The sequence below is a fragment of the Cololabis saira genome, chromosome 22, assembly GCF_033807715.1.
Source record: "Cololabis saira isolate AMF1-May2022 chromosome 22, fColSai1.1, whole genome shotgun sequence".
Classification (NCBI taxonomy): Eukaryota; Metazoa; Chordata; class Actinopteri; order Beloniformes; family Belonidae; genus Cololabis; species Cololabis saira.
Genome location: NC_084608.1, coordinates 6,240,950 through 6,267,057, shown reverse-complemented (window position 1 = coordinate 6,267,057; position 26,108 = coordinate 6,240,950). Strand labels below are relative to the sequence as shown.

The window sequence follows — 26,108 nt, the reverse complement described above, 5'->3', positions numbered from 1 at the left end:
CTGGAGAAAACTCTGGCACATCCACTCATTGATTTGGTGAATACAGTTACTCAATGAGATCAGGGGACTGTAGTCATGTGGTGACACTGAAATATAAAGCTGTGTGTCATCGGCATAAGTATGGTAGGAAATGTTGTGATGTTCCATAATCTGAGCTAGCAGTAGCATATAGATGTTAAATAGAAGCGGTCCGAGAATGGACCCTTGAGGAACCCCACATGTGATCTTGGTTCTCTTAGACTCATGGTTTCCTATTGACACAAAAAAGGCCCTATCTTGCAAGTAAGATTTGAACCATTGAAGCACAGTGCCGGTAAGTCCCACCCACTTTTCCAGTCTGCTGAGAAGAATGTTATGATCAACTGTGTAAAATGCAGCACTGAGATCCAGTAATACCAGAACAGAGGATTTGCATGCATCATTATTCAGATGAATATCATTTAAGACTTTGACGAGTACAGTCTCAGTGCTGTGGTGTGGCCGATGGAGGCAGAAACGAGGACTGGCTAAGCTCCAGTCGAGCTCCGCCAGGACCCTCAATGAGCCGATATTCAACTAACTTGACAGGCTGTTTGGTTGCAAAAGGATCCGTCTATGCTGTGGTATGCTAACAAGCATTATTTTACATTTCTGTTGTCACTATTGAAACACTTGAAACACGTACTGCAGGAGCTGAAACAAATATTTGGAACTGCCCTAATCAAGAAACCTTAAAGGAGACCTATTATGAAATACACATTTTCTCTTGCTTTAACATATAAAGTGGTCTCCCCTCAGCCTGCCAACTCAGAGAAGGAGGAAAGCAACCAAATTCTGTAGTGTCTGTACAGCCGCCCGGATGAGCCGTCCAGTGTGATGTGACTTCTACGAGCCAATAAGATTCTGCTCCTGTTGTTACGTAACGACGGGAGCGATTTACATCGGTTGGCCTCCGATGCGTGAAACCACGCCCACAACTAACTCTGGCCGGAACAACAACAACTCCGCCGACCGGAGCTTCATTTTTTCGTAGCGGTGTATCGTGATGTGTCTGTTCGAGCTAGACATGCAAATTGCTCTGTTGTTGGTTGTAAAGACCAACACAAATGTCTGTATTCTGTCTTTGCGCCCTCCTCTGCTATGCGTCATTCAGGCAGCCAATCAGCACAGTGCCTCATTATCATAGCCCCGCCCACTCAGAATCCTGCATAGATAATGAGGTTAGAGAATGGGAAGATAAAGACATGGTTCAGAGGCTGAATTTCTAATTTATTTAGCAATAAAAATCAAAAGCTTGTTTTTAAGACATTCAAGGCCTGTTTAAAATAGGTATTAGATGCCATAATAGGTCCCCTTTAATAACTAATTGCTACCTTTTTCTACTCTGAGCTTTTTAGAGCTGAGTCCTGTTGGTAGTCCAGGCAAAGTTATGAAAGGTTGAGCAACCCAGAGGGTGGCTTTGGCTGGAGGAGTTGGCTGTCCTGGCTGCTGAAAGGGCAAGCAGCCAGCGAGCTAGAGGCCTTTCACCAGTTAGCCCAGATAGCAGATGAAGGCTGCAGGTAGCAGACGAAGGCTGCTACCAGTTTGCTGCACAGTTAGGATTTACTTCACATATCAAAAAAAAGTCAAGAGAATGCAAATCGCTACGTAACTTATCTGATGACAGCTAGCCTTTAAGCATGGTCAGCTGTCAGTCAAAAGACTGAATTATGCATTGATCTCCAAAAAGCTCGGACACTTTCTATCAAAGATTATGTCTTGCGTAAACAACCCTGACAACAGGTGTACTGAAAATTGCAAAACAGAAATGGCCCACAAAGCTACTTTGTAGTGGAATGAATACATTTAGTGACATACGGTATGTATCAAATAAAGCTATTTTTATAGTTTGGTACCTGAAAAACCTCAATGGCACTGGGGTGACAAAATATGCCAGATGGCATATTTGGAAAAACCTTCCTAGTAACTGTTACAGGTTAGTCTTGGTCCAAAACGAGATGCTATAAGTTTACACTCCATAATTTGACAGCGATATACTCTACAAAATGGACTATTTTGTCAGATTTCTTTGTTGCTTTCATCTTCATTTACTCTGATTTGGAAGTATGTACACTTTACACTTATGTAATCCCGTAAGCTGCCTTTATTTTGTTGCCAAATTCGTTCAAATAGACCTTGCAGTTGCTGAGTTATGCTCCTTTTAATTTGGGTTTTGCCATTTGAGCCCCGGCCGTCTGGATATACTACATTATATTCTGATCTGTAAAACCTTAGATTTGACAGAGGTTGTACTCTACACATGTTTTACACAGTAAGTTGTCATAGACTTCTCAGAATTAATTATTCTACTAACCTTCCCCCCTGTTATCCCGGTCTGTTATCCATCTATTCTAGGGCTGTTTACGAAAACAAACACTAACACTGCAGAGCTGTCCTCCCCAAGGCCTGATTTAGGTCTCTGTCCTGTATTGTCTGCCACCCATGCTCCCCTCTGCCTTCCCCTCCTCCCTAGCTCCTCACCCTGCCCTCATCTCAGCTGGGCCATGAATAAGGAGCTGACACCAAACTGCCAACCTGCAAGCTGTCATGCCCCTGCAGCCTGCCGCTGGTGTAGCCATCAGCAAGGGCACAGGCCTCCCCACACACACACACGCACACACAAAATATGCTTTTTATTTATATTTATATTTAACAACTAAACTGCAATCTTGACAAAAGCTTATTTGACATCAAAAAAGCATCACTCTTGCATCATCGGATGCTACAGTAAGATTGTGCAGTGGCTGCTAGCAGAGCACGGTGCCATCCTGCATGTGCTTCTATTTATTTTTAGCATACTTAGCAACATATGTTATGCATAAACTATATCATTAATTTCTCTCTTTGAGTGAGCCTTGTCATTAAAAATACAACACATCCGCCCTCGGTTTTTTTCCAGCTGCCAAATCCAAGTGGCTACAATGTCTTTCCACACAAGAAGGCATTGTGGGGAAACAATGTTGTTGTGTTTGGGGGGATGAAAGCCGACCATTGTTGCACATTGTTGCTCGAATCCGAGTTTTTATTTGATATAAAACGGGTAATTCCATTGCGTAACAGCATTAGCGGGTTTTTTTAAACGGAGCTTGTCATGGGATGGAAGGGGTGAGAGACGGGGGGGGGGTTTCACTTTACAGGAGGAAATCCTCACTTTCAGCGATGATAGAGATAATCTTCACTGAGTGGTGATACTGATGCAAATGATTAAGGATTTAGCATGAGAGAGCATGTGGATATTAAGTTAATAACAGGTTAATATGCAAATATTTGGTTCCAGACTTATTAAGTTTGCCTGGGTGCAGGAATGAGCCTCGATTCTGATGTCACAGACTGATATAAATTAACTTTAACACTGCGGGCAGGCCTGCTGGTGGGTCTTAAAACGTTAAAAATATGATTTTGTTTTTCAAGTAAGTTTGGTTGACGAATCCACAGTGGAAATGGCAACAAATAGCACCTTCTTATTGTACGTTTTGGCGGCATTTAGAGTATTCGTGCAGCGTGATTTGACATGGCTATTAAACGTCATCAGTGGCTTGTTACTGAGGACAAGTTCAGCGGAAGTTCAAGGGTTTACGGTCAGTGAAATGCTCTCTGTGTCCCACGTCCGGACGCTCTTCTGGAACGATATTAAAACACAACCCCCTTCATTTTACACTGGTATTACCCACAAACTCTGAACAAGCCTCTTCTGGAGGAGATTACTCAAAACACAAATGGAAAGAGTTAAACTCAACAAAGGTATTAACTGGGTAAGCACCAAGAGTCAATCCTCCAAAACTAACAGGTTTAAGGTTTTAAATGAAAAAGATAATCGTATTAGAGAGCCAAAGACACAAAGAGAGTGGCATTTCACGGTCTTGGATCCTGTTAATCACCTACCAGGCTATCCTCGGGTTCAGGTACGAGGAGGAACGAGGGCTACTGATACTGCACTGAGACAGGACTCCCTTTATAGATGAATTTGTTCTCTCTGCATGGGACTATCGTGGCTAAACAAGGAGTAAGAACCAAAACAAATGCTAATCAGTTTCCCGCTGAATGCATTTTGGCAAGGCTGCATATGCTGTCTGTTTTTCAAAGAGGGAAACAAGCAATTTGGCTCTGCCTTTTTAACAATCATAGTGGGATTGGCTTTTACACCGTCTGGACTGTGTTTTATCCTGGCACTGAGTCTCACACCGATGTTCCTTTATGCCATTTCGTATTGAGGGCAGTCAGGTTGTTGGTGCTCCGTTCCAGCTGAGAGTACTGAATGAGTCGGCTGCAGCAGCATCCTTTCTGTTGACAAGGCGCTGACTTCATCAAGGGCATCACATCATACGAAGATGCACACTGGAAATTCTCACGTCAATCCCTGATCAGTCTTTCATTGTAACAGCCGTCTTTGGACAGAAAGCAGTGATCAGAATTTGCATTACATTCTTTTATGTAGGCCTGTGTTGAAAAAAATCGATTTTCCAATTCTAAATCGATTCTCATATTAATTCCTAAAAATCGATTCATATGTCTAAAGATCGATTTTTTTTCCATCATTACAACTTTTGGTATTTCTTTTTTTTTTTTATGCCCAAAAAATTATGTTTCGTTGGACACGAGAATAACTAAAATGCTAAAAACCAAATTCTCAAAAATTAAAAACCGAAATAAGACCGAAAATGGAAAAAATTAAAACAGAGTGGGAAAAAATAAAACGGATTTCATACGTCTCTGTTTGCTGCCCTGGATCTGTTTGGTAATTCTGACCCACACGATGTTTCTGAAAGCAGTTCTATCAGCATTCTGGGAGCTGATTGGTCCTTACAGCATTATTAGCTACCAATACTGTCACGGCTCAAAAGACAGAGAACCCAAAAGCACAACACCAAACAGAGTATCAGATTCCAAAAAGACTTTAATCAGGAGTCAAAAACCAGGCAGACAGGCAGATCAGACAGACAAATCCAAAGGGGGCAGGCAAAAATCCAAAAACCGGGAATCAGGCAAAGTAGCAGGACGGCAGAAACTGACGCTGGAAAGCTAGGCATGAACACTAGACAATCTGGCAGCCGGCACGTGGAAGTGGGCCGGTATATAAAGGGGAACTGATGATCATGGAAGCCAGGTGTGGAGATGGGCGGGGAAGCACAGGTGAGGGGAATGAGTAGATTGTCTGGCTGATGAGGGTGGCAGGATCTGGAGACTGAGTGATCATTTAAAAAACATATCCCCAACTGAGAAACCATGACAAAAACTTGCTGTTGAATCTCAATATAATACTAGTATTAATATGTTGCATAACTACACGGTCATACAATTCATGCAACAGCTCAAAAAACAGTTTTATTAACAGTAATCCAAATCAATATCGGAATTGAATCCAATCGGATCGAATCAAATCTTCATAATCGATTCTGAATCTTAAGAATCGGAATCGAATCGATTCTTGACATTTGAATCAATCCCTAGCCCTACTTTAATGACCGTCTCTGTAATTGCAAAGCAAATAGCCACTGTTTTCAGTATTTACATCGAATGTCGTAGTTTGTTTCTGACACGTTGTTACATGGCTACTACATATGGGGACAAAAAAAGATGATGTATTTCAAAATTATGGAGCTGTTTCTGAACAAATTTGAATTCCAGGAAGGACCTGAACTGGAGCTCCTTTTGCTGCGTCTCATCAGTCTCATTTCAAACAATCAGAAAGAACCCGCCGCTGATTGAACAGGAACTCGTTATGGACTAGTTTGTGAAGAGCCCGTAACAGTTCAGAAAGCGTAACCCTCTCCCCATAACTGCTAATTACAGTTCAACTGGGTCAAACGTGACAGTACTTTGATGAAAGACGAAGAAATGAAAAATTCCTTTTGAAAAGGAGCGAACACAAATGAAATGAATGATTTAAGTAAAGCTGGTTAATGTCTTCAGAGCTGTTATCGGTTATCTGATATTCTGTGCATTTGTTTTCTATTTTTTTTAACTCCAAAACATCATCCCACCACATACTGAGGTCTCTGAGATTATTTAGGACATATTTCTCCCTGTCTTCTCTGACTGTGAAATGCTTCAGAGATGCAGAGGTGAGCGGATACAAACACGGCCCCCTGACTCACCGGTGAGATACGTAGGAAGAGAAAGTCTACCAGCTACTTTGCTGCCACTGCTGGGAAATGTGAGGGGAGCCCACTGGAAGCAGTGACATTTTCTCTTCGCTGCAGCAGCACCCCTGCAACGCTGCTCTCGCTGCTGCTGCTGCTGCTGCTGTTGTGGGCTGTGTTTAGGGCTGGGGATCAAATGGCAAGAATCGATTCAGATTCTTAAGATTCAGAATCGATTATCAAGATTTGATTCGATCTGATTCAATTCGATTCTGATATTGATTTGGGTTAGTGTTATTAAAACTGTTTTTGAGCTGTTGCATGAATTATATGACTGTGCAGTTATGCAACATATTAATACTAGTATTATACTGAGATTAAACAGCAAGTATTGTCAGCTAATGATGCTGTAAGGACCATTCACCTCCCAGAATGCTGATAGAACTGCTTTCAGAAACATCGTGTGGGTCAGAATTACCAAACAGATCCAGGGAGGAAACAGAGGACGAATGAAATCGGCTTTAATTTTTCCCACATTCCGTTTGAACTTTTTCCATTTTTGGTCTATTTCGGTTTTTAATTTTTTGAGAATTTGGTTTTTAGCATTTTATGCAAATGTGACCCCAAGACAGTATATAAAGTAATGGAATATAGACAATTTATGCAATTATAACTGAAAACTTGAATGTTTTCATACCTTTAAACATATTTACTGTAAAGGCAAAAATATGGCACCAGTTATTCTCGTGTCCAACAAAACATTCCATTTTTGGGCATAAACTAATACCAAAAGTTGTAATGATGAAAAAAAATCGATCTTTAGACATATGAATCGATTTTTAGGGATAAATATGAGAATCGGAACATCTATTTTTTCAACAGAGGCCTAGTTGTGTTTGAGGGTGTTTCTGTTCCTCCTAGTCCTCATCAGTTTTGGAACATGGGCAAGTTTTGCTCCCAGCTAAGTCTGTAGAAGCAGCGAGGCTGCTGGGAAGGCAAGCGATCCCAGATTTGTCGATGCGTGTGTGTCGTCCCACTTTCCTCACGCTTTTTCTCTCTCTTTTCCCCCCCTAGTGATGGCCTTGGCTGTGAAGCTGTGCCGGAGATCCTGGCGCTGCATGTAGGGGGAAGAAGCAGAGACCGCTTGACAACCAACCTACCTTCCTACCCTCCTATGTTTTCTTTCTCTCTCATAAAAAAAGGCAGAGAGAGGAGAAAAAGAACCACACTAACGTAAACAAATGCTACCATGTACAGCGTGGAGGACCTCCTCATCTCTCATGGATACAAGCTGCCCAAGCACACCCCCTCCTCCACTCCCACTCCGGTCCCTGCATCTTCCTCCCACCAGCCTCCGTCCTCCTCCTCGCCGCCGTCCTACACCAAGCACCACGACGGGCTGGAGAACAGGCACGGGGCCAGGACGGTAAACGGGTATGAACGAGGGCCCGCGGTGCCCTACGGGAGCGGCGGCGGATCCAGGCAGCCCCAAGTGTACGGCGGTGGCGGCTGTCCCAACAACAACAACGAGGCGAAGGACAGAGGCCAGACGAAACAGGAGGGAGAGAACCGGGGCCAAACGGACAACCATTCCCTGGGAGAATCCCTGACCTCAGACAGCGGGTAAGGAGAGATCTGAGCTGTCGCTCCACACGCCTCATCTGCTCCTCTGATCAGCCCTGTGCTGTTTCATTTGATTTGATTTAGATTTTTTTTTTTATTTTGTACATGTAAAAGACAACAATTAAAAGAGAAGATAAGAAAGCAAACAAAAAAGAACAAAAAAAACTAAGAATTTCATCCTTTAACACTTAATATCTTAATTTACATGTGCAAAAAGGAGTAGGAAGAAGTGTAAACTGATTAAATCCTACCCCCATTCACTAATCATTTATTAACAAATATTTATAACTAGCTATACTATAATTATACTCACACACTGTACTCACACACTTACCTATACATACATACACATAGTTGAATATTTCTATATATTTGTACACACATGCCCATATGTTTATATAAATATACTTATTTACACCATACTATCTCTATATTAACTCCATCTGCTCTATATCTATATATATATATATATATATATATATATATATATATCTACATACACACATATACACATACATATTCACACACATACACCCATACATACATACATACATACATACATACATACATACATACATACATACATACATACATACATACATACATACATACATACATACATACATACATACATTAGGATTGGGTGATATTTTACCGTTCACAATATACCGTCAAAAAAATTCCTCACGGTAAGAATTTGTCATCTCGCAGTAAAAACGATAAATTCCTGTTGATGACGTTTTAGTGTAAAGCTGATTTTTGGAAGGAAGGAAGGAAGGAAGGAAGGAAGGAAGGAAGGAAGGAAGGAAGGAAGGAAGGAAGGAAGGAAGGAAGGAAGGAAGGAAAGAAGAAGGGAAGAAGAAAGAAAGAAAGAAAGAAAGAAAGAAAGAAAGAAAGAAAGAAAGAAAGAAAGAAAGAAAGAAAGAAAGAAAGAAAGAAAGAAAGAAAGATAAATTCCCGTTTATGAGGTTTTTGTGTAACAAACATGGCGGATCTGAGTCATTACAGTTTAGTTACAAAGGTGGAGTTGAATTGGTATTTTTTTTATCGTCATTTTTATCGTTATCAGGATAAATGCCAGAAATTATCGTGATACATTTTTTAGTCCATACCGCCCATCCCTTTCATTGTACTGTTTGGAATTCCACTATGTCAAAAAATGTGTTTATTTTAGAATTGAAGAATAATGAATTGGTGTATTCACGAAAACCGGCATTATGAATGATCCTGATGGCTCTTTTCTGCAGAATGAATAGTGGTTGCAGTGAACTTTTATATGTATTTCCCCCAAACCTCTAAACAGTAACTTAAATCAGGCAAAACCAGGGAACAGAACTGGGAAGTGTTTGTTGCAGCCCGTACACTGTACCAGCTGATGACACGATCACTCACTTTTAAGCTGCTTCGTGATTCATGAAATGAAATAATTTACCAAGGAGCTTTGCTTGGGGGATTTGCATCACATCTTTAATAGCACTGCTGCTCCGTCCTTCCTGCCATCTTCTCTCGTGTCTGCGTTACCCCCTGTGTGTGTGACTTCCTCTCATTTCTTCTGCGCTCCCCTTCTCTTCCTCCACTTAATCAAGTCTTAAGCAGCAGAGGCGGGATAATGCGTGCTCATGCTTTTATATGCCGCATGGGATGCGAGGAGTTGTAATCAATACAGCTTCTGGGCAAACCTTACACACACACACACACACAGACACACACACAGAGGTTGCCAGGTTTGTCAGGATGCCCTGTTCCTCATTTTACCCTCAAACATAATCAATACCTCTAACTGGCCTCCACCGTTTCAAAACGCATTTTATCTACTGTACCTACATAATGCATATCGCATCAATAAAACAAGAGCATATAGAGAATATTTAAATATGTATATGGATGGAAGGCTATTTTTAGTTGAGACCGGAGTTATGCAATTGAAACCCTCTTGAGGAAGGAGTGTTGGAATGTTTGATATTTCCAGGGATGACGCCTGGCTTCAGTCAGTCTGTTTTTTCCTGAAAACAGGATTGTTTAGTTTGTTTGCAGCGGCTACGGGCGTTGCTGCGCTGTAACCGAGACAAAGTTAACGCAGCTGTTGGCGTGTCCGCGCAGTTTAACCTGGCTTTTCAGCATTTTCCCTGACCGTTTCGTGGGGTCAGCTCATTTCAGCCACCAGCAAGTGACCTTGAAAATCAGTGCTTTTGTTGGTCTTTTGGTTAATTCTTTGTAAGTCTTTTTAAAAAAAAAACTATAATCCACATTTTCACGAGCATTCTTCTGGGAATGTGGGACTTGCTAAGACATATGTTATGTGATTTCAGTCTGCTGTTTGTTCATCCCTCTCTCTTTTCTCCTCGCCCGAATGCATCGCATGGCAGCTTTAGTTTAGATAAGGCGCAGGCCTATCTTGGCACTCCCACTAGAAATGGCTACTTAGAGCCAATTAGACTAATGTTAGTAACCCATCTTGCATGAAATGCCCTCCAATTTTTTGCAGACTGTTGTGGCTAGACACCCACCCCCACCCCCCTTGCATCAAACATTCCTGGCTAGTAATGATCATGGATGGAAATGTCAAGGATGCTCAGTGGCCGAGGCCTCAAGAGCGAGGACACATGTGCTCGCGTCTTGTTTACATTGTCAGTCTGTCTCTCTGCAAATAGAAAGGAATCATTAGGCTGCATGCAGAGACGCGCTGTCCGTCAGAGCTGCTGTCAGACATCTTCTCGGTGGCTGCTCCTTATACTGATGTACAGCTCATTTTCTCAGATTAGGAAATAAAAGAATAAATTAACTGAAAGATTGTTAGTGACACTGCTCCTGCAGCTGGATCTGCTTCAGAAGACATTGAAGGACTAACCGTCACAGTCTGTCATTGAGCAATATGATCGTCATGTCCCCGCAGAAAATCCAAATTACCTAACACTGCTCTGCTGCTTCTAGTCATTTGTCTCCATCTAGTGGGAGAGGAATCCCTAGATCCGTGGTCTGCATTCCTGGTCCTGGAGAGCTGCTGTCCTGCATGTTTTAGATGTTTATGGAGTATGATAGCTTTCAAAAAGATGTGTCCATGTTAGAACTATTCGTATTCGTAATGATTTGTATGTAAATAAAAAAGTTGTACCCAAAATTCTGCTGTCACACATAAGTCTGATAAATTATTACGATTAGGATTGTTTTTATGTGAGTATGAATCTAAAAGCTGTGAATGCAAAGTCTTATGAATACAACTCTAATTTCTACGACTACGAGTCTTCACTGTGAACACGAATTCAAGTTTATGGGTACGAATTGAAAAACTGTTGAAATGTGAAAACACAGTGAAAACTCTTGTTGTAGAAATTAGAGTTGTATTCATAAGACTTTGCACTCACGGCTTTTAGATTCATACTCACATAAAAACAATCCTAACCCTAAAAAAGACTCTTGGGAATTTTGGGTCCAACAAACTTACATACAAATGTTTATCATTACGAATACGAATAGTTATAACATGGAAACATGGAAACATCTTTTTGAAATCTATCTTACTTCATAGATGTTTCCCTGCATCAACACACCTGCTTCTAATGAATGGCTGTTGCCAACTTGTCATCAAGGTCTGCACAACCGTGTTGGTGGCACGGCCATTTATATCAGGGTGTTTTGATGCGGAGACACATCTAAAATATGCAGGACAGTGAATCCTGAGGACCAGGAATGAAGACCACTGCCCTACATGGACCCCACCAGACGACTTGTAAGAAGTTTACACATTTTCCTTTAGAAGTTGTTGTACCTTAAGAATGATGATGGGATGAGGATGAGGAAAATTACTACAAAAAACAGAAACAATAATACCTAAAAGCAAGGAACAAATAATTATCCCGAAAAACCAAAGCCAAAAAAAAAAAAAAAGAAGAGAATTTTTTTTTTCAAGTGAATGAAATATGCTTCCTTAATTTAGTACTCAGATGTCGCGACATGACATTCTATAAAGCAAGTTACAAAATAAAATTTATATAAATTAAATTTTTGTCTATATTAAAAAGCTAAAGAGGACATGCAGCGGAGATGATCCGTAAAATCATGAGTCTCAGTCTAGTCATGAGTAAATTAGACCCTGGAGTGTTATTGTAGAGTCCATAACAAGGTTATTGAAAAACGTCCATATGGAAAATGTAAGAAAGAACAAAAGAAGAAAAAAAAGAAAAAGGAGGGGAAAAAAAGAAAAAGGAGGGAAAAAAAAGAAAAAAGAATGATGATCTGTTCTTCATACTGTTGGGTTGCTTTAATTTTCCTAAGAGCATGTAATTCAGATGTATCCTGAGTGAGCATCTTATCAAATTGCAAATTGGCTTTGAATCGTCTGGAACTCCAAGAATCAAAGCTTTGTGTTTACTGGTAAACACATTGACTGAAGTGTATTAACATTTTATTTCAAATGTTTCATCGCAGGTTTTGTGATGGCAACAGAGGCCCTCAGGCATCGTCCAAGGACGTTTCCTACTGGAGGAGGAGAGGCCAAGACTTCACTGTGTTACTGGACTATGCTGACTACAGAGAATCCCATGGAGGGGGACAAGGAGTCTACAGCAGGCCAGACGGGCCTCAGCAAGCAAGAGGCCAGGAGCCGTCTGCAGATGACCGTCAAAGGCCGGTCCAGGAGAGGCAGCGCTGGGGTTCTCAGGCCCAGGCTCAGGCTCAGGCCCAGGCCCAGGCCCAGGCCCAGGCTCAGGCCCAGGCTCAGGCTCAGGCTAAAGGTCACGCTCAGGCTCAGGCCCAAGCTCAGGCCCGGTCCAGAGAAAGAGAAGCAGCTCTCCATCAGTGGAGGATGGCAAATGAGAGGAAGTGCCAAAGCCTGGGGACGGAGGAGTGGAATCCAGCTGTAATCTTTGGCCGCCAGCTGTCGCAGAGCGAGGGCGAGCGCTGGGCTCAGGAACAGCAGCGGCTCCGCGCCAGAACACCGGAGGCCATGGTGGTCAACCCCAGGACCAAAATCAAATCCCAATCTTTGCCCAGGATGATGCAACCTGAGAGCCTGCAATACGTGGACTTTGCCGTGTCTGGCCAGAGACTGTACAAGCGGGCCAACGGACATCCGATGTCACAGCACGACCTTTACAGGGCGCCCCGCTGGCCGGAGAACGGCAGACCAGCCAGTGCTAACCAGCTCTCAATGACACCAAAGGCCCGCTTCACCCGACCCCCCAGACCTCCATCTTATGAGATGCACCAGCAGATCAGGGGAAGCTGTGAGGTTCTGTCCGGCAGAGAGTCAGTGGTTCCCCATGCCAGGGACAGAACACCCCTTCCCATATCAAGGACAGCCGATCCTCATTTGGACTATTTTGCACAGGACTCTGGACCCCCAGGATACATCCCTCCCCCATCGTATAAAAGAGCTCCTATAATGGGAGCAGGGCGCCGGGGATACGGGGACATCTCTGTTGATTACAGGTAATCAAGCTGTTTTTCTTTTCCTGGAACAATAGCTGCATCCAAAATCCCATACTTCCACCCTAATGAGTAGCAAAAACAGTATATAAGATTTTTTAGTGCAAAACATTAGTACATACTGTACACAATAGTATGTACTATCCATACTCATTCTGGAGAAATGTATTAGTGTGGATTGATGGACACTAGCAGAAACTTCCCACAATGCAATACAGCAGCGTTTGGTTGCTAAGTGCTGCGCAGATACTGTACGTATATGTCATAAGTATAATATTAAGTATAATAATATTATTATATAATATTAATATTTGTATATAATAATATTATATAATGTCATCTTGTTACGGCCGGGATAAATGGGAAGAGTGGAGCGGTTGTTACCATGGTAACAACTCCCCCTCCCAACGGCAGGAAGTGCCATGTGGCTCTGAGTAGTATGTCGGAATTCATGCATACTACTGATATTTACTCAAAAATGTGCCGAACTTAAGTATACTTTTTGAGTATATACTGTTTAATATGGAATTTCGGACGCACCGAATATTTTTTTTTCTTTCACTTTATTCGTCAGTATACATGGAAACACACTGAAATGTGTCATCTGCTTTTAACTCATCACTAGTTAGACTAGTAGCAGTGGGCTGCCTTTTAATAATAATAATTAAAGCTTAAAAATTGAAGTTCCTGCTAACAAAACCAGGGTTTGGCTTTAAATTGCTGATTTTAAGGAAAGTTCCCAGAGGAAACTTTAATGTTATTTATGCAATCCTCTCTTTTAGTTTTTAGTTTAGTTTGGAGAGTTTGTGATGCTGATTCATCAGAAAAGTTTGGGAATCTCCAGAGACATTTGGCATCATCCTCTGTACTTTGTTGTAAAGTGCTGGATAGACTGTTGGAGGTTTTCTCGGTCAGGTTTAAACAGCGAAATAGGGCTGCAGAATGTTTCTGGAGACGTTCCAGTAACTTTCCATAGGAAACTAAGATGGAGAATTTCATAAATATTCCAATCTGCAAACTGGGAATGAATGCAAAAGCTTGTATTGAAGAGATTTACTGAGAAATGTGTGGTGATCTGTCATCTACAAACATGAATATCAATGGTTATGAATGCAAATTACAAATAAAACAAAACATTGGTTTTTATGTATTTGCTGATGGAACTTTAACGAAAACTTTCAATGAACAACATGGATAAGATGAATAAATGAGGATAGAAAATCAACTGTATTTGCATTAAATCTGATTGTTTTAACCAAATTATGTATTAAAATAATATATTTCAACTGAAATTAAGCTCCATGTTAAAGGTTAACCTGCAATTCTGAAATTCCTATGTTTATTCCAACTCATTCCTGTATATCATAATCGATTGCAGCTTAGGAAATTCTTGGATCTACGCTGAACGAAGAAATCCCGGCACTCAATTAATTTAGGCTCTTTTTCATCTTCTAGTGATATTTGTAAGTAACTATGAATAAATGCATCATGTTCAGTTATCTTTACCTCGGCTGAAGGTACGGTGCACCCGTCGGGTAGACAGTATCCCGTCTGCTCACACCATTCAAAGCTCTGATTACACTGATAAATTCCCATTCAATGGACTGATAGCATTCGAACCGGGTGGTACGGTGGAGTAGCCCTGTGTTGAAAAAATCGATTTTCCAATTCTAAATCGATTCTCATATTAATTCCTAAAAATTGATTCATATGTGTAAAGATCGATTTTTTTTCATCATTATGTTACAACTTTTGGTATTTTTTTGTTTATGCCCAAAAAAGCAAGTCATGAGAATAACTAGTGCCATGTTTTTGCCTTTAAATATGTTTAAAGGTATGAAAACATTAAAGTTTTCAGTTATAATTGCATAAATTGTCTATATTTCGTTACTTTATATACTGTCTTGGGGTTACATTTGCATAAAATGCTAAAAACCAAATTCTCAAAAATGAAAAACCGAAAAAGACCAAAAATGTAGGAAAAACTAAAAGCGATTTCATCCGTCTCTGTTTGCTGCCTGGATCTGTTTGATAATTCTGCCCCACAATGTTTCTGAAAGCAGTTATATCAGCATTCTGGGAGGTGATTGGTCCTTACAGCATCATTAGCTGCCAATGCTTGTTGTTGAATCTCAATATAATACTAGTATTCATATGTTGCACAACTACACAGTCATATAATTCATGCAACAGCTCAATAAACAGTTTTAATAACACTAACCCAAATCAATAACGGATCGAATCGATTCTTCTTTGAATCAATCCCCAGCCCTGCGGTGGAGCGGAGCCATAAGCAGTGTTCGGTTCTCACGCTTTATCATTGAACTTACCGTATGTGTTGTACATGTGTGACCTTGTTTTTTTGACCCGCAGGTACAGAGGAGACATCTATCAGCAGATACAAGTGGCTCCAGATGGATCCCATTGGCTCATTAGACACCCAGCTGGTTCCTGGCCCGATCCTCACAGAGAGAGAAGCATGTCCAGTCAGAAGCAGCTCTGTCCTGTGTATTCTACCCAGGACCGCCCGGGAGGTGGAGTCCAGTATATCCCCTTTGATGATCCCCGTATCCGTCACATCTCCTCAGCCCTAGGTGGCAACTCCCTCACGGACGCTGACAAAATCCGCCACATCCGTAACGAGCTTCCCAGTGTCACCGTGTCGGAGACTGCGACCGACAACAGTGCCTTTCTGCCCCCACCACTGGGGCCTTTCATCACTGCCAAATTGGCAGATGAATCAAAACAGACATCTTCTAGCGACTTTGACAATGACAACATGAGATGGCAAAGCGATTTGCACAAAAATACTGTCAATAACTTTCAAGCACCTGACCAAAACTGCAATAACAGAAATCCCAAAACCCAACTTCTTCCTTCGTTACCCTCCTCAGCCTTCCAGGTCCTATCAGCAGCAGCGTCCTCTCGTCAGAGGTGTAGTTCAGAGCAGGGTTTTGCAGAAACTATCACCCAAGTGAAGAAAATTGTGCCAGATTCACAACCAGACAACATCCGGCACAGCAAGAGAAGAGTGAGTGAGACCATCTTCTGCCTTGTGTCGGTCCCCGTTCACACACCAGGTAAAATCAACAAAGACTCGATGGCTGATCAGAACAACAATGAGGCAGTGCCAAGCATGACCATTACCAAAAGTGACACTTTTGCCGTCGGCCTCAAAGAGAGCCCAAACATCCGTAGCAAGTCCGTGAATGAGATACCCATCAGATCCCCCTATTCTCATTTTCATACCAGCAGCACATCCTCGGTGAGGAATTACAAGAGAGCTCCTTTACGGAAGGAGATCATCGATGCCTGGGCGCTCCAAGCAAAGGAAGACAAAGAGTCTTGCTATGCTGGGTCCTGGCCGGGAAATCAGTACCGTAATCAGGAAACTCAGACCGGCTCACCTTTGACGGTGGTAAAAAGCCCAGAGCCCCAGAGCCCCTCTGGGGACCACGAGCCCGTCCGGTCTGCCACAAACACAACCACTGACAGTGCTGCTGGGAACAGCAGTAGCGTGTCCTACGGCTACCCCATGGCAGGTCAGAGGAATCTCAATCTTTCCAGCAACAGCGCCTTTTCCCGTCTCAGTCTCAGCCCAGCACACACACCGTCGCTTCAGCAGTTTTCACCCTCTCGCCCCAAGGTGCACAATCAGGGAGACCAGCAGTCCTCCCCAAAGAAGAGCGGTCCCCCGGAGAGTGTGGAGCAGGTGGTCTTCGGTCAGTTCCTCTTAAAGCCAGTAAACCGGCGACCCTGTGATGTCATTGGTGAATTGGAGACTATAAATAAAGTGATGGAAGACACAATTAGCAAGAGACCAATTTTGGCTCAATGTGTTGACGATCTGGACGGGGTAAATAAGAGACTAGCTTCAGGAGCACATTTCACTGCTGGTCCAGAACCGGGCCGGGAGGCAATCAGTCTTCCTCCGCTGCACATAGAAAAGCCCACCAATATAAAAAAGAGGTCAAAGTCCTTTGCTTCTAGTGCCGATCTCGAATCTATGGATGTGAGTAGTGCTTTCTCCAAGCCCCAGGTCAACAGCATGGCACCAGTAAATGACCTCTCCCTTCACCCAGGCCCGAGATACGATTGTTCCCTGTCGTCCGTTCCCCCATACAGTGAATCGAACCAGTTTTACAGACAGGACATCCCAGTCCCTCAAGAGTCCTTGCTGAGGAATGTGGGGCTGACTGTCTACACTGAGACTCCCGGTGGTCCTGGAGAGCCAATGCAGCGCTCGCTCTCAGTCCCGTCTCCACTGGAACACAAGGATCTCGTTGACCCAGTGCAGCTCTCCCAGGAGTCCAGAGCAGAACCTGTTAGGAATAGTAGTCGTTCTGAGCACAATTTAAATGAAGAGCTTGAATTTAAAGTGAGTACTGAGGGAAATGTTAAATCAGCAAGTACTTCACCATTCAGGGGTCAGGTAAACAACTCTTCAGCTAGGAGGGAAAGATCACCTCAGAAAGATAGCTTGCAGCCCAACTCAAGGCACAGGAAAGAGGTCTCTTTTGTGTTTCAGGACGATGACAGTGATAAAACGTTTGCCCTCTCTGAGCCTCTGGCCTATAAGGACGACTCAACAATAGCAGATAAGCACCTAGAAAGGTTACTTATTAAGGAGAAAGCCAATGCTCTACCTACCGAGGACCTCAGCAATTTGTATGAGGTCAAATGTGCCAAGGGAATCCCTGAAAATGAGTCTATAGAGGAGAGGGCGGCACGGATCCTGGGTATAGCTGTTCCGGTGGAGGCCTTAGGTGTGGCTGACCAGCATTTAATGGACAATGAGGCCGATCTGATGGACATTTTAGCAGAGACACAGCAAGTGATACGAGAGTGTGAGCAAGTCAAAGAGGAGTCCCTGGTCGCTCTGGGAGCAGATACAGAGGAGCTTGAGATGACGGGGTCAGGTGTTGACCTACAGGAACGAGAGGAAGATGACAAACAAAAGCACAGCGATGACCACGGTGAAGACGAGACAGAGACTCGGTCAGGGCTACAAATTCCCGAGTTCCCACCCAGTAAGCTCACCCTGTCTTTGCCTGTCAGCCCTGATGAGAAGCTCGTACTGAGCATGCACGGTGGGAAAAAGAAAGGGAGAGGCGGGGTCTGCAAACTCAGCGAATGCCAGCAAGATAAACCGGTTGAAGCAGATGCAGCTTCATCAACCACGACTATGGTCATAGCAGCCACAGACAACGTGGTCCATCCGACAGAACTGGACTCTCATATAAAATGTCTCAGCCTCAAAAGTCCAGAGTCTGTAGGACAAGCCGGTCCTGAAGACACAGATTATGATACAAAGGAATGTGAAGTTCAGGAAGAGCCTAAGAAGAAAACAGTCAAACAGCAACCAGAAGAAGAGGATGTGGATACAAAAGGGAGTAAAGAGGAGGAAAACCTGGATGAACACGGCAAGTTGGGAGATCTTAAAGAAGCAATAGAAGAAAGTTACAGGCTGTGCAAAGAAGAGGAAATACGTGAAGAGAGGGTAGAGGACGTGGCTGTTACAGTAGTACTAAAAGCAGACAATGAACAGAGTAGGGAAGTACTTTTTAAATTAAAATTGGAAGAAGAACAAGAAGAGATGGAGTTGAAAATTGTGGACGAAGACAGCGAAAACCCTTTGGAGGTGGTGAAAGATGACCATGAAGCAGATGTGGTCCGCAGAGCGAAGAGCACTCAGCACGCAGAAGCTGGACAGTTGCCCAGACCAAAGCAGCGCACCAGGCTCCAGAAACCTCCTCTCCTCCCGAAACCACGCAGCGTTCCCAAGAGAGAGATAACACTGCCACTCAGCTTCAGCTCTGGAACCTGCAGCCCTGCGAGTGTGGAGGAGGAGGAGATGCTCTCCGTTGCAGGTGAGTGCACATCACTTGTGGCGCTTTTCAACTAGTACCTACTCAGCCCGACTCGACTCGCCTCGGTTTTTGCGCTTTTCCACTAGGGGTCTAACGTGCCGAGTAGATACTTTTTCTGGAACTATTCTGTCGAGGTTCTAAGCGGCTGAGTCGGCTGTATCTGACATCATCACACTACAGGCCACCGATTGGTCGGGGGGCGGGGCCATCAGACGTTTGAATCAGGAGGTGGAAATCCGCGAAAGAGCGACTCGCGGCTTCTACATTTTATTCAACCAGCAATGGCAGCAAAAGTCTGTTTCATGATCCAACTCTGAGGTGCAGATGTTCATAAACCTGGTGCTGAGGAGAGAATTAAAAAGGGATCTAGACGGGCGATAAGGAACGACCAGATCTACCAGCAGCTCTGTCACTTCATAGCTGCTTGCGGCTCCAGCTGACTTTTCAGCAGCACAGAGACAAACTAAAAAAAAAAATAAGCAGCACCGCTTGAAGCTTCTTTCGCTCTCATGTTTTAACTTGATATCAAACACAAGCCACAGATCCAGCAGCACATCTATCATCTCCTCCAGGTTGTACATCTTTAGTGTTGTCTTCTCTGTTTAGATCACACAATCAAATACGTCACAGCAGCTTCACTCCAACCTCCTACTTCTGATCTGGGTATTGAAAATAAACGAGGGCAAGGCGAGTCGAGTCAGGCTGAGTAGGTACTAGTGGAAAAGCGCCATTAGAGTACGAGGCCGTCACAAACGCGCATGTCGCCTTCAGACTTAAGTTTGGTTTGTATGCAGTTTCCCATCATGCAGTCTGTTGATAACGCGTGCACATGTGTGAGGTCATCGATGTCCTGTAGAGGAGCGTTTTTGAAGGTTCAGTTTAGCATTTTGTTCATCATTCATTTAATTGAATCTTTACGAAAAGGGTAAACGGCTTTCCTTTTCTTTTGTTTGTTTGTTTTTGTTTTTCTAACTGGGCCATGTACCCGGTTAGTTAAGCTGGGACTGGTTTCCTGGCATGAATGAACACAGATCACCAAATCTTCCTGGCGTGCTCTTCTAGAGAGTTGTGATGTCCAGAGCAGAATAATAATAATAATAATAATAATAATAATAATAATAATAATAATAATAATAATAATAATAATAATAATAATAATAATAATTATTATTATTATTATTATTATTATTATTATTATTATTATTATTATTATTATTATTATTATTATTATTATTATTATTATTATAATAATATGAAGAAATGTGAATACAATGTTTTTTTAGGTAATAGTTTAATAGTCACATAAATGTCAGTCACCACTTATTTCTGATCATGTAAACATATTTGAAAAGGAAAAAATTACTATGAGCTCTTGAATATGACAGGCCACCGGTCCACTTGTGTAGCGGCAGTGAATTATCCGGTCTTATTTTCCTTATTAAGCGCTCTCACTCTGTGAGCCCTTTAAACGCTAACCCGGTGGAATCAGGAAGGACGTGGGACATGTTGTGTTTTCAAGCAGTCCTTGGAAATTGTGACTTTGAAAAGGCTTTAAATGTTTATCACTGAAGATAATTGAAGTTAAACGTTCTGTTATGCGTGAGAAAACTGAACAAACAAACTAACTCTGGACGAGAAGATGTGGCAAACTTTAGTAAAGCAGATATATCCATTTAACTTGCTTCGGCTCTTGTCTGAACTTTTCTTCTCTGTTTTCTCATCAGACTCTTACGACCCCAGTCGAGTGGAGAGGGTGTAACCTCTGACCGCTGCCTTCACCACTGTGGAAACTTGTCTTTTCCAAGTTAACAGCTCGTTCCAACAACAAAGACTCTCATCTCACCTCGCGACTCAGTCGGCTGCACTCTTCAGTACCGCCGAACAGAGCCGGCCGTCATCCGTCCGTTTTCTATATCCGCCAGATCCTCATCAGGGTCCACGGAGAGGGGTGGCTTTCAGTCCGCTGAAATGACTGTCTTGGTGCTGCAAAAGCTTCTTCCTTTCTCTCTGCCTCTGAATCGGTTCTTTTACTCAAGCGGGTGGACTTTCTCCTCTTCGTGCTGTCTTTTTTTTTGCTTTTTAGAAAAAGCCGTCACATCGTTTCCATCCACACTCGGGCTCGTCGGCGAGCTCCGGTGTTAAAACATGAATGTAAAACAGCTTCTGCTCAACAAACATACATGAGTAATGTAATAGAGAACACCACAACACAGAAGTATTGCATTACAATCAGTATTAACATGCACCAAATGTAAATAAGAAAGAGTAATAAGATTTTATTAAGAATATAAAAAAAAGACATGAATCTGAAATGTTTATTTTCTTATGTATGTTTAAGAAAAGATTAGATTTTCAGAAGTGTTATGTTTGGGTGTGCGATCAATAATGAAACCCCACTCTTTATTCTTATACTTGTGTGATGGAGAATGTACTTGGAGAGTTTAGCTTGCAAAGAGAAACACTGTGGTCCTCGAGTAGTTTCACTCAAAAGCAATATAGTTGTGATTTACAGGGCGTTTGTGACATGATTTCAGTCGTAATAAAATTCCAAGGAGTTAATCTCATTTGCTTTAAAGCTCAACCCTTTGGTACAAGTGTTAGATTTGCACTGCTGAGATTACTGGCTCTGTGTTATTAGCACCTGATAATGTCTTCACGTACTGAGAGATTATACTCGGAGGAATCCTCTCAGCATCAGCACTCACACTGTAAACCAGAAACGTCTATCGTTAATCCTCATAGTGTCCCCAAAGACAGTCGCTGTGCGTTTTGTGGCATTAACATAAGTCTGTATTTGAGTGTGGCAGTTTTCATTCATCTCCATGTCAGTTTATTTGTGGTTTCAAAAGTGCTTTTTTTGCAGGAAACAATATGTAGCTGCACTGATGGCAGTCTGCCTTGCACACCAACTCCCTGTAACGTACGTGTCCCATGTCGTTGGTTTACAACTCCTGGTTTAAACTGAACATCAGTAACTCCATCCCATTTTAATCAAAACGAAAACATATTAAATTTTTAGGCAATAATGATAATATTAAGCTTAAAGTGCTTAGTAATGATGCTGTACAGAACATTGCTGTTGAAATACTAACCACAATATCTGAACATGTTCAATAATTTAAAGCTTGACATATCAATGCTATTATAAGTTGTGCACATAAACTAGCTTGTGGTGTAGCAATAGGACAAATTGACAAACATACCAAACCAAACTTTATGCTATGCATTGGACATCAAACTTTCACCAGGTCTAATGGCAAAATTCAAAGGTGACGCGTTAACTTTTGGTTTGCTTGTTCGAACCCATATCGGTATTTGATCCGGCTGTATGTGAAGTGCGTGGTGAACCTGTTGGAACTGGTTGTAGACTTGCATGGACACAACTCTAGTTCGAGTTCATCAGTGGAGACTTCCAGACAGGTCTTGTCTTTGTCCCGTTTCCAGCCCAGTACCTGTACCTCTGTGCTCCAGGTAACGTGTTATCTGGTCATTTTTGTCTTTTTGTACTGCGACTTCTTTGTAACATAATCTAGACTATTGGTGCACATCTTGCTTTGATATTTTCTATTTTCATACAGAATTATGTACAGCTTTTCTTTTTTTTTTGTTTTTGTTTGTTTGTTTGTTTTGTTTTGTTTTGTTTTGTAAGCACAGCATCTTTTTTCCGCCTTTTTTGTGCATGTAATGCGTAAGAAGTCACAGAGAAGGTGTATTTGCATATAATTGCATTTGGTACAATATAGTCTATCCAGTTAACAACTGTTATATTTCATACAATGTATATTTTTTTTTCAAAAGTTAAGCTACATATTTAAATCAGAACGAAGTATTTTTAGATTATTGTGTAGAGGGAGCTGTGTTTGAAAGTACAGTACTTGTCTACATTTGGTGTGATCAGAAATGATCAGAAATAGAGACAAGTGTGTTCAATTGTACAGTACAGCAGACTATTCATAAATAAAAATGTTTGCATGAACCATTTTGTCTGTGATTTATTCCATGCGTGGATATAATTCATCGGTTTATTGCAGTATACCCTCTTCACCCCATTCACGCCTTTGGCTGCAAGCGTTGCAGCTTATGTCTACTGTCCAGTTGCCTTGAAGTAGAGAAATCTTTGGATAACAGAAAGGTAGAACACTTGGGGAAACACTTATAAAACAAATACCAATCCAATGTTTTTATTACAAAAGAAAGCCATAAGAATCGTCAGTAAACGACCTTTCCGTGAGTCGACCAACCCACTATTCATCTGCTTAAAAAATCTGAAATTCAAGGACTTAGTTGATTATATTACAATACAAACCATGTACAAAGCCAGAAACAAACTTCTACCTCCACATGTCCAGAATCTGTTTAAAATGAGGGACACCAGATACAACATGAGAGGAACTTTATTATTTGAAAAACACACTGTGTATCTGTCAAAGGGGTGAACATCTGGAACAACTGTCCTGTAAATATCTAATCATGTTGTACACTATTCAGCCTTAAAGACTTCATAAAAACGACATCATTTCTCGTTATGGTCAGACCATTTTTTCACTATCCCCCCCATGTTAATATGTCCTATTTTGAAAGGAAATGTATGCATTTTTATTGTCTGTCTCATGTTAGCAAACTGATTTAAACATACCCCCAGAAGCATGAAACAGCATGCCGGGTGCCAGTGCCAGACTGGGACAACATCATCATATTTCATACTAAATCAAGGCAAGGCAAGTTTATTTGTATAACACAATTCAACACAATATAATTCAAAGTGCTTTACATCAACATTAAAAGCGGCAAGGCACAATTAAAACATATATAACAAATAAAATCAAGTAAAATGATAAGAAAAGAGGTAAAATAATAAAAAGCACCAGTTGTTAAAAAGGAAGGGCAGTAGAGTCCAGCAGGTACATCTCATTCTTACAATGGCAAGAATTACGTTTCTATACGGTCAAAACGTACAAAGACCGGGTCAAATACAGAATTACAAAAGTCATCTGTAACAATTCGTACGGTGAATTAAACCAACCAACTTGTTTTTTTTTCTATAGATTCCCTCGTACCTGTAAGCTCTTCTGAGCTACAACCAGGCGGAAATGACCCTGATATAAGGAGAAAGAATGTAATCATTACATAAAGAAAAACTAATCTCTTTTGGCTGGAAGTCTCTTATCAGATATTTTATTCCACCTGCTCAGAGCTGTCACCATTCAGGCTCCTCCAGCTGCTGGAGGTTACGTGGCTCCCAGGAGGAACAACCACTACCACTTGTTTTGGGCCTGTCCAATGGTAAATGCTTTCTGGCATAAAATCCATTCAGAGTTAGTGATGATTTTTGGGTCAGATGTTGCTTTTAAAGGAGCTTGAGGCAGGATTGAGGCAGGATTTTTGAAAATAATTTGTATACGTTTTAAGTTTTTCTAGTAATAATGTCAGAGGAAGCGTTCCAAACCCAAAAGAATGAGCCCTCTAGTGTATCTCTCCGTTGCCTTGAACAGGCTGTGTGCTGCAAAATGTGCTGCAATTCGGCCCAAATTTCCCGCGCTGGGCTGCGGATGTGACGTCACATGACGCTGCATGCGCGTTCTCCCCGTTCTCTCGTGCCGGCTTTGCTGTTGGTTGCAGTACCCCCAACGGCCGTCGTAGCGAAGGGTGGCGCTAGAGAGTCTCATTTCTTAAAAGGAGCCTCATGCTCCTTTAACTGGGACGAGCTTCTTTTTGGGTTTGCGCACTCTGTATCTCTGGTTGTGGAATCGAGATACCTGTTTGGTTTGCTAAGTGTAGCTGCTCGAAAAGCTATTACCAAGAAGTAGAGATATAATGTTGGTATGCTTATGTTATGCTGCTGTAATGCTCATGTTATTGTGAATAATAATAAAAAAGAACAAAGAACAAAGAAATAAATATAGAAGGTGCTCAGGAAAAAAAAAAGAAAAACTAATCAATGGGACTGTTGCCAAATATTTGTATTCATTTTATGTTTAACTGTTTAGGTGTCCAGGCCCCTGTAAATGTTACACGTGCATTACTCAACTGAAACAACTCTGTACCTGCTGCCAGTTCATATCTATGACTACTGGACTGTCCTCCAATTCATCTTTGGAACTACTACATATTCCGTGTTGATTTGTGAACGTAAACCTCAGATGTCAAACACATTCAACCAGTAAAGATAAAAAGTTACAATCACATAATTTATAGCAAAACCAGACAAACACACTGATAAACTGATTAAACCAAAAGTTCAACCAAAAGCATTTAACCTGGATTAATAAAATGCTCTTCACTGGCACAGTTTTGCAACCATTTCTGTGTTGGACGGGGACAGATGTGGACAATATACCAGTATGTGGACAGACTGGTATAGCAAAGCAACCCAAGTATTAAAATATCAACTATCAATGTCAGTTTAATCCAACACATATCATTGACTAAATGTTTAATTTCATCCAGGTTACACCAGGAAGCCTCAAATATGACCTACTGTATGTGAATTGTGTCATTATATCACTCTGTAAGAGTGTCAGATTTGAACATATGTAAACCTCAAATCTGTACATTGTACATTTGGCCAATAAAGAGATTCTGGTCCTGTTCCGACCCAGGAGGGAATCAGCTCACCAGGATAGGGGCACCTCGTAAGAGGTGCCCCCTAGGAGGTGTGGGAGCTCGCCTCAGTGCCAACTCCAGTCCCATTCAGTCCAGTTATATTCTAGTTAATTTCATCCACCAGCCAATATTGATAACCACTTTTTCTGGGTCACGGGGATCGGCTGGAGCCTATCCCAGCTCTGTCTGGGAGCGCGACAGGTATAGAATCTGAAGACCCAAATTTATTTGGACCAGCTTATTCATGTCTCCGCTTTCAGTGCACTGTGACGTCTGCTGCCCATGCCTGATGTGACATTTATTAGTTGGTGTAAAACTTTTCCAGAACGTCACTGAGCTTCATTCGTTCAGACTGATGGTGCCATCTGCTGGAAAAAGACAGGATGGACCTTCAAAATGGACAAGGAAAGTAGTGAGGTGGCATATCCAGCCCTATATACAGTGGAAGTCTCATCTTTATTTCTATCCCTCCAAAATCCAAACCTGATGG

At 41.9% G+C, this 26,108-nt stretch overlaps 1 protein-coding gene across 1 annotated transcript in view; it reads left to right on the top strand.

The window, feature by feature from the left end:
* Window positions 1-22,992, top strand: part of jcada (junctional cadherin 5 associated a) — a 37,596-nt gene extending 14,604 nt beyond the window's left edge. Inside the window, exons 2-5 of the mRNA XM_061713142.1 lie at window positions 7,173-7,721; window positions 12,147-13,148; window positions 15,519-19,015; window positions 20,740-22,992. Coding sequence (XP_061569126.1) covers window positions 7,348-7,721; window positions 12,147-13,148; window positions 15,519-19,015; window positions 20,740-20,774 — 4,908 coding nt within the window. The 5' untranslated portion in view covers window positions 7,173-7,347 and the 3' untranslated portion in view covers window positions 20,775-22,992. The remainder of the gene's footprint in view (window positions 1-7,172; window positions 7,722-12,146; window positions 13,149-15,518; window positions 19,016-20,739) is intronic.
* The last annotated feature ends 3,116 nt before the right edge of the window (window positions 22,993-26,108 follow it).